Source organism: Grammomys surdaster, unplaced genomic scaffold, assembly GCF_004785775.1.
Source record: "Grammomys surdaster isolate TR1022 unplaced genomic scaffold, NIH_TR_1.0 126219, whole genome shotgun sequence".
In the NCBI taxonomy this organism is placed as follows: domain Eukaryota; kingdom Metazoa; phylum Chordata; class Mammalia; order Rodentia; family Muridae; genus Grammomys; species Grammomys surdaster.
The window spans coordinates 3,049,458-3,061,628 of NW_021621022.1; the positions used below are offsets into that span (position 1 = coordinate 3,049,458).

At 48.0% G+C, this 12,171-nt stretch overlaps 1 protein-coding gene across 1 annotated transcript in view; it reads right to left on the reverse strand.

Moving 5' to 3' along the window:
* Window positions 1–10,420: 10,420 nt before the first annotated feature.
* Window positions 10,421–12,171, reverse strand: part of CUNH8orf74 (chromosome unknown C8orf74 homolog) — a 17,114-nt gene continuing 15,363 nt past the window's right edge. Inside the window, exon 4 of the mRNA XM_028758671.1 lies at window positions 10,421–10,799. Coding sequence (XP_028614504.1) covers window positions 10,560–10,799 — 240 coding nt within the window. The 3' untranslated portion in view covers window positions 10,421–10,559. The remainder of the gene's footprint in view (window positions 10,800–12,171) is intronic.

Consider the following 12,171-nt stretch of genomic DNA (forward strand, 5'->3'; position numbering starts at 1 on the left):
CCTCTGATTCTCCATCTCTCCACCAGCCTGGGCCCACCGAACAGGATGGGACAAGATGTCTTGATGGTCAAATCCTGTCCACAGGTCCTCCCACAGGATGGGGCCTAGGATTCTGCTGCTAGGCACAGGGTCTCTGAGCCCCTGCCCTCCTGGATTCTGTCCTGCCTTATTCCTGTTGCTGTGGGGCCTTTCCTTCTCCCAGGCAGCCAGAAGATTTTCAGACAATCTAAGGAGGCAATTATCCACCTTTAAAACATCTGCTAGCTCAGTTCTGCTAACAAAATGAAGTGTGACCCTCTCCGAGGGTTATTTCCGTGAGGTTCCAGCCATTTTCTTAGCCTGAGCTGGTGTCCACAGCAAATTTACAGATAGGTCATTCGTTACTTCACACCCCAGGGCCTTTGCATACGTGGTTCTCACCTGCTGAGTTGCTCTCCTCCACAACTTCACGTAGAAAATTCCCAATATGTGTCAGGACACTGATTCAAATGTTTCCACCTTTGAAAGCATGACCTTCACTCCCCAGGGCCTGCTCTCTCACAGTCCCCATCAGAGCTGACTGGTCCAAGTTCTGTGTATTCCATAATCTTTTGCACATGGCAGCATAGTGTGTTGATGCCAGCTCTGTAAGCGTTTCTTCCAACCAGTATGGGAATGTGTTTATCTGGGAAGGTCATCGCATTGATCTTTGTGGCAAGTACAGAGAAGGTGTACTGAGGTGGTTGCAGAATGGATAACAGCTGCTCAGGCCTGAGAGCCCCATTGCTCTGCCTTGGTCCTGAGCTCTGTTCTACCTTAGAGCTCTCCCCCAGCCCAGGGCTCCACTCGAGTTCAGCGGCTTTGCTTCTCTGCATCTGTATTTCTCTCTGCAAGGTGGTATTTCTGGACATCAGAGGTAGCACAGAATCAGCTGAAATAGCCGGGGACAGTCCATGGTGAAACATAGCTTCCAAATAATATTACCCTCTATTGATTCTGGAACAATCTAATTCTGTTCTGAATTCTGCAACTTCCTAGGCTGAAGCCACACCCCACCCTGGCATCATGCATGAGCAAAAGTGCTTTGGAATACTGTTCTCACCAGGGTATGGACAGGCAGGAAATCTGTGCTACATGGGGACAGACATACATACACATGCATTCGCACTCACACACATATATATACAGACACACATGTGCACATGTATCTACATAATACATATAAATGCATTATATATATATATATATATATATATATACACATACATACATACATACATGCATATGCACACAGGCACACAGATATATAGATGCATATATATACATACCTCTGTATACACTATACATACACACAAAAGTGTATACATTACACAGGTGTACATAAACACATAACTATAAACACATATATAGACACACATATACATACATCTACATATAGATATGCATGCATTATACACATACACATACATATTCACACATACACACATTATATAGATACACATCTATACATACATCTACATATAATATGCACACATACATCTACATCTACACACATTCATGTATGCATTATATACATGCATACATGAACACACATATAAACACCCACATACATACATGTGCACGTGCACACACATATATGTATACACACATGTACACATATGGATACATGTGCACATATAAACACGTGCATACACACATACACATATTATCAGGTCACTAAATCCTGTTCTTCCATTGATCCCTTTGGAACAGGGGAGATCCCTGTAAGCTCCATATGCAGTGATGCTGTCTGTTGATATTTCACTATGTTCTTTCTAGATGTTTTTACAGTCAAACCACCCAAAGTCTTTTTAGAATGTTGAGATTCTTGGTTTGGAAACATGCTGCTTTATTTCTGAATGGTTCTGGGGATTGACCTCAGAGCCTAGCACAGGTTGTGGGATGTAGAGCTACATCCCAGCTCTCAAAAACTGGCTTTTCTGAGAGTAAAGAGTTCAGCCTGGAATTTGTGATCTGCTTGCCTCACCCTCGTCGGCTTATTCCCTGTGTGCCCAGAGCAGGCTGGGAACTTGCTTTTTAAATGAATAAATATAATCCTGAATGTTTTCCTCATCACTGCCTATACTCCTGTGGTGACTGGACACCCTGTGGTGAACCTTCTATAGGCTCTTTTCCATGTCACTGCATCCCAGGATGCTGTGAGTTTGCTTAAGGAACTAGAACCAGGTTCTATTTCCTCTACTGCAGAGCCTTGGCAAGCACAGGGCCTTAACCACCTTTCCCATGCTCCAGCTGAGTCTTCCCACTGGCACAGACTCCTCCAGGAGACTACCTGAATGGTTCCCACCATCAAGAGATTCTGGAGTTTTCCTGCCAGGATACAACACAATTGCCAGCAGCAAGTCAGTCTTGTTCAGAAATGCTGGGAAGGCCCGTCTGGGCTCCAGGCCTAGGCCCTAGTGGCCAGGGCTGCAGGGATGCCCACTTTCAAGCTTGGACCACTGCCCTGAAGGGAAATGACTATGTGAGGCTTGCAGGGTGAGTCAGTAACTTGGCCCCGATGCCCCACAGTGCTGGGAATAAGCCTGGGCCCGGCTGGCCAGGCTTAGCCCCTGACTTGTACTATCTTGCTTAACATGGAAACCTCTCTTCCTGGGAGGAGGGACAAAGGCCCTGGGGTTCCTGAGCCTGGAGGTTTCTCTGTAAACCACATGGGGCCTAGTCCTGTGTCTCTCTGCCAGCTGGACTGTGACTTTGTAGGATGTGATTTTTTTTTTTTTTGTCTCCTAGGCACCTGCAGTAGTGTTGGTGGAGGGCAGAGGGCACTTCAGGAAACATGTGAGTTTCCCTCCAGACAGGTCCCCTGACCATGAACTTGGAATACAGAATTCCCCAGTCACAAATCCTGCTCGCTCTAGAGTTCATCATCTGGCTTTCACGAACCAGTCTCTTCTCCATCCAACACAGGAGCAAGCCTGTATCGTGTGGCTGTTTTCCCTAGGTTCAAACATTCCCTCCTGGAGGACAGAAGGTTCAGAAGGCTCGTAAAACTCACAAGAAATGTCTAAGGGTTATGCTGTCCTCTTGGAGCTTCCACAAACAGCACATCGTTGCTATGGGAGAGGAGACACATTAGTGGTGTAGCTACGCACAAGCTGTGCTGAAGGCTCCAGAGACACAGCTTTCTAGCGTGGTCATTCATGCTAGGGTGGCCTTTCCAGTGAAAAAGCTACTTCTGAGACATCCATACCCCTGCACATAATCCTTTGCCGATATGTGCCTGTACATAACTCCAGGAAACTCACCAGTTCACCTAACTTGAATGGAATCACTTCTTTGGTTGTTCAATGCTATTTAGATCTGGACTGATTAGAACATCTCTGAAGCCGGGCGGTGTTGGTGCACGCCTTTAATCCCAGCTCTTGGGAGGCAGAGGCAGGTAGATTTCTGAGTTCGAGGCCAGCCTGGTCTACAAAGTGAGTTCCAGGACAGCCAGGACTACACAGAGAAACCCTGTCTCACTCCCCCTCCCCAAAAAAAATCTCTGAAGAAATTCATGTAACAGCATGTGGCTTGCTCAGCGTGTGGCTGCATATACTCCTAGCCTTCCTTCAAGCCTCTCAGCTTCCAGACATTTCCACCCCTGCTCAGTATGTCTCTCTTGTTTGGAGTCCTGTTTCTGTGACCAGCATTCCCTCAGCTCTGCCTCCTCATGGATTGAACTTAAGGAATCAGAGCTCCCTGAGATCTCCCCGTAGAGCATACTGGGACATCCAGGTTGACTGAGAGAAAGGAGTAGGCGGTCTGGTTTGGTCCCAGCGGATGAAGTATTAATAAGGAGACGGAGCCAGGATTACCCAACATCTCTGGATCTGGTTTTCTCATCCATAAATTGAGGAGACTAAATCAGAGCCTTGCTTAGTAGGTTCTCAATGTAAGCCAGAGCTTATTTTTATTATATGATTTCCCCATGATGCTCATGGACCCAAACATACAGATAGCTCCGGACTGTGGAATGTGGAATAACACAGTGCGTGGGTGGTCACCATAGGTGTGACTATTGAAGCCACGTGGCTACATGATTGGCAACCGAGTGGGCCACCACTGGAACAAATGTGGAGTTTTACAGTGGGGCTTTGTGAGTTCCTAGTCTGAGTTCTCTCCATAATATCCTCCTGTGTTTGGGTTCTGAAGATGTTTCAATAACTGTTCCCAACAGGGTACTGAGAGGGATTTCTGGAAAGTGAATCTTCACAAGGGCAGACTCCCATGTTCTTGTAAACAACAGGCCTCTGGGAAGAGCCTTTGTAGGATCCCAGTCATGGGTCAAAAGCCACCATGGCAAATCCTTTCCCTTCTTCATTTTACTCAGCTAGGAGATGGCTGAAGTAGATTTCTGCACCCTGAGGATCCCTTCAGCTTTGATATTTCATAACTCTGAGATTAAAAAAGGAAAGCACCTAGTCTGAAACAAATTAGCATTAAGACCTAATCCCAAGAGTCAAAGCAGAGTGCTGGAGCTGAGCAAGGAGGCCATGCATGGACTCCTCCAGTGGCGCCCATTCACAGATTTACTTGCTCAATTGATTTCTAATTTGCTTCCTTGCGTATACAGTGTCTGTGCCAGCCTGGCAGATTACAGATGGCTCTATATGATTGTCACGCCCTGCACTGAGGGCTGTGTCTGTTTGCCTGCCCCCTTGAGTCTTGGCTGGCCTGAAACTACTTCAGGAATTGTGATGGTTAATCTGGACTGTCAGCTTAACAGGATTTAGAAACAAACCTCTGGGCATGTCTGGAAAAGGAGTTTCAAGATTACATTAGTTGAGGTGAGACAATCCACCCAAAGTGTGGATGGTACCATTCCATGGGCTGGGGTCCTGGAGTGAATAAAAGAGATGAAGCAAGCTGACTGCCAGCCTACCCTGCTCTCCTGCTTCCTAAGTGTGGATCCAATGTGACCAGCTGCCACACGCCCCTGCTGCTGCTGTGGCTTCTCTGCCACGTTGAACTGTGTCCCCAGCTCCATGCTGTGAGGACACCCTAGGGGTAAGAATACAACCTGTCAGCTAACAGTGTCACCTGGCAAGGCCCACCTTGCCAGCGATTGAGACCAGCCGTACAGAAGTGCATGCTTTGGCTTCTGTTCAACGGTCCGGGCAGATGTGGGGAGCAGAGGCAAGCTATGCACATTAATTCCTACTCTACCATGTAGCCATGATGCTTGTTGAGAACCACTGAGGTCTGGAATCGTTTGCCAGGCAGCACTGGTGGGAACACAAAGTGCAAAATATAGCCAGTGCAGGCCTGTCTCTCTCTCTCACACAGAATCACACATGCACTAGGCTCGGGGCAATCTCAGCTGTGCCATTTCCTGTATGGAGGGCCAACGGGAAACAGTTATTTCCAGGCTCTGCTTGAAATCTGAAACCCACAGGAAGGACAACCCAAGAGCCTGCTCTGAAATGGTGGGGCCTGGATACCACAGTCTCATCATATCTGAGGCTTGGGTCAGGTTTAGAAACCTTGTGGCCCAGTTCTCACGGAGCAATGGCTGGGAGACATGTTCTTAAAAATGTCACAGCAGAAGTCGTCTTGGGAGAGACATGGGTTCCCCAACTCCTTAGTTCAAAGCTGGGCACTGTCAACAGATGCTGTGCTTCACTCCTTGGGATAGAAAAGAACCTTTCAGACAGTGTCGGGAACTTAGATGTTGCTCAGGGACTCTGTGTGGAGCATCAGTGGTCCATGTAAGCTAGGACGTCCGTGTTTGACAGTGAATGAGCTCTGCTATTGGAGTGTAGACAAGTCCTGCTCCATTTGTTCTGACCTTCCTTTTGATTTTGTGTGCACACGTTCCAGAGAGGAGGAACTGCAGCTGAGCCTGGATAGCTTTCTACTTCCACAGAGACTAGCTATAGGCTCTGCCATAGGGCCTATGGCTCACGTTGGGAGACTGGTGGTCCTGGTGACAGGACCCACCTGTGGGGCTGCCGGCGCCCCAGGATCTGTCATCCAGGCAAGTGGGAGGTTTGGCTGCTCCTTGTAGAGCTTCACCCTCTATTAGCCAAGTGACTTTGAGCAATCATCTCACCTGTGAGCCTCAGTTTCCTTATCTGTCCTGGTTGCATCCTTCCCGGCCCTTCCCACTGACCTCAGTCAGATAATGGGTGTGTGTGTGCCTTGGCTCACACAGCCAAACCACTGAGCAACAGGGTGGAGCTTCCCCCAGCGTGGGGGATTAAAGATGTCATCTCTCAGCCAGAGCTCTCCCTTCTCCCTCTTGTTCATCTTGGACTCGTCTTCCCTCTCTTCAGCTTGAGTCTCAGTCACAAGCCTGCCTTGGCTCTAAAATTCTCCCAGACTCACAACGAAGAGGAAAAGCATCCTGTTAGTTTAAGCAGCAAAATCTCTAGGTTGGTCACCAAGTCTGGTGGTATGGTGGATAGGTGAGCATGAGGGATATTAATTGGTCCAGTTTGGGGCCTGGTCCAATCACTGTGTCTACAGTAGTGGACTATTCTAATTGGTCCACTTGGGGAATTCTCTCACGCTGTGGGAGGGGGAACCTTGGTGAAGAGCTCCCATGAGCACTACAGTGAATGTCCCCCCTAGGGCACGCATGACATTTTTCTGTTTATGTGTAAGACACACCCCAGTGTCTGGCATACAGTAGGCATTGAACAGCCTTAGCTGTGAACACACTGACACCCAAGATTACACTGATGTGTGGGTCTGTTTATGGCTGTTGGGAGGCAGGGCCTGGATAGTTGAAGTTGGCTGCTAGTGGCTGAACTTTGAAGATGATACCTGGCCACTGGGCCTAGCCTCAGTCCTGCTTTCTCTTTCTCCTGACCTGCCACAGTGTGAACAGCCTCAGGCACCTCCAGGAATCTTATTTAATCATTGGTTAATTTCCTGCTTTAGAATTCAGGCCCCTCACAAGTGGGAAAGCTGTTTACTGCTAACTCTCCAATTCCTAAGTATCTGGCACTAACAAGTAGTCAGTTAATACTGGTGAAGAGAATGAGTGACCACTGACAGCCTCTGGCAGTGTCACCAGTACAGTCCTGTTCTTTCCCAGTTTCCTGTTTCCAGTTCCTCTTCTCAATTCTGCTTCCTGTTCCTGTGGCTATAACTGATAAATATACCCCAAAACAAGTACTTTTATCATTAGTAAATGCAGAATTTTATATGTGGGGGTTCATGTTTGTGTACGAAGAGTAGGATGCATATACCCGTGGAGATCAGAGGTCAGCTTCAGTCTCCGGTGCCTTCTGTTGTTTGTTTATTTGATTGATTGATTGATTGATTGATTGGTTTGAGACAGGATGTCTACTGTCCTGAAACTTGCCAAGTAGACTAGGGTGGCTGGCCAGGGAACCCCCCAGGGATCTTCCTGTCTCTGCCTTCTTGGTGTTGAGATTACAAGCCATACCCAGCTTCATACCATGTTTGTATAGCAAACACTTTACTGAGCCATCTCCCCCAGCCCTGGGTGTTGGACTTGGGTTGAATTTCTGACACTATTCACAATATTGAAGGCATTTGAATGACTCTCCCTGAGGCTCTGCTCTACCTCAGTTGTGTGGAAGTACAAAATTGATCTTGGAGCTAGCTGTGTTTTCTGTTGAACCTGCTATTGGCACAGAAAACTGGTGTCCTTTACCAAGAGTGAAGGTCTTTTGAGTCAGTGTTGTCTTATTCAAGTGCAGCTTGAATAAGAAATCTTAGGAATCCACAGAGAGCAAGTCACCCCAGAACTGCCTCATGGTCACTTGCTCCTTGTGTGTCAAAATCCAAGTTTCAGATGACCTTAACGTCCTGCTGACCTCCTGAGATGCTTGAGCTGTCGTTAGCAGCTTGGCACTCTGAGATTCCATTCCATGGATGTTGCAGTGGCTTCTCTGGTGTACCTGACACCCAGTTTGTTCATGTCACATTGCCATTACCTTTCTAGAAAGAAACCAAGCTGAGATAGTCACATTTGGACTAGGTGTGATGAAGAATGCCTCTAATTAACAGAATTCAAGGAACTGAGGCCACAAGTTTGAGACCAGCCTAGTCTACATAGGAAGTCCCAGGATAGCTAGGACTACATAGAGTTTCTGACTCAAAACCAATCACATTTTACCAGGCAGATTCTTCTTTGATCGACTCTCTTGCTGCCAAAAGCTCTACGGAAAAGTCAAGTGTCATGGCAAGCAGTGAGGTAAGTGGATGGCTGTGGATTTATCATGCCACCCCCACCCTGGCCTGGGGCCAAGTACTTCCTTCCACGTCTGCACCTTCTACACAAGCACCTGGCTCATCTCTCCACCCTTCCTACGGGCTCTGGAGCCTGCTGGCTGGTGGCTTCCCACACCTACAGTGCACAGTGGCTTGGGGACTAAGCAGCTGGCAGGAGGATCAGCCCCTGAGCCTTCTCTGGGCTCCACCCTAAAGGGAGAGGAGCTGGCTATCTTTGGTTGCTTGTGTTGGCTTGCTCTTGATAGGCCAGGGAGGCCTCCTGGACTAACCATGGAGTGTTCTACTGAGTTATGGAAGGCTTGAGAGAAGAGGCCCATCACTCCAGTGTCTTCTCATGTAGACTGGGACCCGGTGAGAGCTCATTCACTGTATGCCATGAACGCTCTCACATCCGTCAATTACTTTTGCACAGCAGTGACCAAAATACCTACGAAACAACTTTAGGGTTGAAAGGTTTATTTAACATTTGGGTCCCTCACTACAAGGAAAGCATGGTTGAGCTGCACAGGTCATGATGACAACATGCTGAGAGACAAATCAGGAACAGGGACCAGATATCACGTTTAAAGGCCTACCTCTAGGGACATACTTCAGTCACCTAGGTCCTGCTACCCAAAAGTTCCACAGCTCCTCTAAATAGTGTTACTGCCTGGGCAACAAGGGTTTATAACAGAAGCCCGAAAGGAGCATGTTAGATTCAGATTGTAACAATGTCCCCACCAAGGTATGGTAGTGGAACCTGGGACAAGTAGAGGATTCCCAACCCAGCCTCTCATTTTTTTAAGCAAGTCTCCAAGTCTCCTGGCTTCCATTATGCTGGGAATAAACAGTAAAGCAGGCCCAGCAGGTGTCACTCAGGCCTGTCCCCAACAAAGCAGAATCTATAACCACTCTGTCCTCAGACCCTGACACTGTTCCAGGTTCATACTGGTATGGGACAGCTCTTTACTCAGGCTCCTCACAGCTCGGCATGTGTGTGGAGCTCAGGGAAGAAGCCCTCAGTCCACTGCCTGCTTAGTGTTCACCTACCATACTGGAAAATCCTACTTGGGGCTGCTTCCCAGGAAGCTCAGAGTCCATTGCCAGGATCTAACACCCGAGCCCTCTGTTTGCTCTGATCATAGGTCCAGAAAGAACTTGAGAGGAGGTAGAATATCTCCTTCCCTGAAACCCACAGATGCCAACCCTGGTGCTGACTTTGACTGTGGAAGTCAGCCAGGGGTGGGCATGCCAGTCTTACCCCTGAGTATGAAACTTATTAGGGAGAAGCTTCCAGTGTAGAGCAATGCAGCTTTCCCTGATGTATTGGAGATGCTGGTTCACCATAGACCACAGTGAAGAGCACTTGCCCTTGAGATGGTTCATGTCTTTCTCAATCTCTAGGGACAGAAGAAGGAAATTCTTATCTTATTCCTTCTTCCTTCCATCCATCCATTTTTTTTTTTTGAGACAGGATTTCATATATTCAAGGCTGACCTCAAACTTTCTAGGTAGGCAAAGAAGACCCTGATCTCCTGATCTCCTGCTTATGTCTCTTAAATGCCAGGATTGCAGGTGTAGACTACCATGCCCAGTTTATACAGTGCTGGAAATCAAACCCAGGGCCTCGTGCATGCCAGGCAAGCATTCTACCAACACAACGATAGCCTCCTCACTATACACATTAACATCCCACCTACAGTGTGGCTGAAACTCTGGTGGGACCCCACTCTTTCTGGGTGATGGAAGGGAGTCCAGGAGAGGTAAGGATTCTATCATTGCTTTGTAGACTTGGGACCACAAGAACTACTTTGCAGCATCTGCCCTCACCAGCATCTGCCCTCTCCAGGCTGACTTGACCGGTGCTGAGTTGGATGATCCTGGCTGAGCTGGTGGTCTATTCATTCAGTGGGTAACTGAGCCATTGTGTCCTGTCAAACCAAACTGCAAGCTGTCTGCATGAAGGCTCAGTGCCCCAAGGAAAGAGTCCAGACAGAGCCCTGAGCACTGGCTCCAGGCCCCTTTCTACAGTGCTGTCTCTGGCTGGCTGGGAGCAGGTCCCTGACCTTGCCTGCACGCTCTCCTAGCATCCTCTGTAAGACCTTCACCACGTGCTGTACATGCAGGGAAGGAGAACCTCAGGGTGTGTTTTGTTCAGGGAGCCTCTAAGGTCCCACTGAAAGAAAGATCTGGCCTAGCCAATCAGTTACCGTCTCCAATTACACATTGCTTTCCAAGACAGAGACAGCATGTTCACTTTGTTCCTTTTAATCACTAGGAGCCTCTGGTCTATATTCAGCATACTCCATGTTGCTTTTCTCGCATGTCCTTGAGTGGTAGTCACCAGCCTCCTACTTCTTTGCTTTGGCTTTCTTTCCTTTATTGGCCTTACTAGCCTTAGGAGAGTCCTCTAAGGCTGCTGGGCCAACGGCGATACAGGGAAGTGGGGGTGGAGGAGCACTGAGACTGAGTGTTTTCTTCTGCAGCCTCAGGTCCAGGATGTCAAAGGCTGCCTGGATCTCGTACTGTAGAAGCTCCTGCAGGCATGCAATCTGGATGTGGATGGCCTCACTGACCAGACGCTCCAGCGCCTGCAAGATATGCACCAGTGAGCATGCTTGGAGGACAGCCAAGGCCCATCCTCCTCCCGCCAGCTGTGGCTCTTCATGCTGGTGGCCATGTTCTGTGGACATACCTCTTGTCCACCAGCTCTCTCCCTAACTACAGCTCGTTGCTTCCTCCCTTCCCACTGTCAAGTTCAGGGTAACAATCGCCTTGTGTGTGTCACTCATTCCTCACAAGCTTCTGGAACCAGTGACAACTCATAATCCATGTGGCCATAGGAAGCTCCTCCAACTTCCTGATTGCTCTTGTATCTCACTGTTCTAGTCACTTCATTGGAGGGGACAGACAGAGCTTTAGAGAGTAGACTTACCTTCCGACCAGTCAGCTACAAGAATGTGAGCTCAGCCCCCATTTACCATTGTAACAGGACACACTGTGACCCCTTTCACATTCCTGACCCTGCAGTGTCCAGGAGATATGCGAAAGGAGACGTTGTGCATGATATCTGGAGGTGATGAAGGGTATATTTTTGGGTATGCTGTTGTCTATAATATATACTTAAAATCTGGTGTACAGTTCATCCCAGAGTATTCAATGGATTTTACTTCAATATAAAAATAATGTTCTTCCCCAGCATTAAGAGAAGATTGGACTCCACAAAAAGTGTGCTTGTCCTGTGGTGATGGGTGTTGAATGCCTCCCTTGGGCTTACTGCCAGGGATCCCAAGCTCTGCCAGGGAGCCCTAAGGGAGATCAAAGGGATCTGAAAGGCATGGTGGAGCATCGAAGGGTGTGTTGGGATCAGTTGTTGTTATCAGGCAGCCTTTCCCTTGCCTAGCCTACAGACTCTAAGGTATCATAGAACAAGGTCCCTTAAGGACCTGGAGACAGGCTGTTCCTGAGCTTCCTGGATTCCCATTGGATGTCTGTTGTTTTGTGACAAGTCAAGGTTGGACTTGAACTCCTGATTCTCCTGCCTTCACTTCCTGAGTGCTAGGATCATAGATGTGCACCTCCATGCCTGGCTGCCTGCTTTGGATGTCTTCATGAACTTAGATCACATGGTCTTGTCCTGTCACCATGAATCAGGAGCTTTGGCCCTGGATGAGTGTCATTCAACCTGCTGGGTTATTATTATTTTAGCAATTTCACATACATAGTTTTGAACTTTAAAGGAATACTTACTTCTTTAGCTGACAAACCAGAAGCCCAAACAAAGCAAATAACAAACAACGGAACCCTTCAAAACAAACTTCCAATTACCTCTCCTGCTGTGCCTGTGCATACTTTGTCTCTCTGCCTGTCTCTCTCTCGTTGTCATTCTGTGTCTGTCTCTTTGTCTCTGTGTCTCCTCTCTCTCTCTCTCTCTCTCTCTCTCTCTCTCTCTCTCTCTCTCTC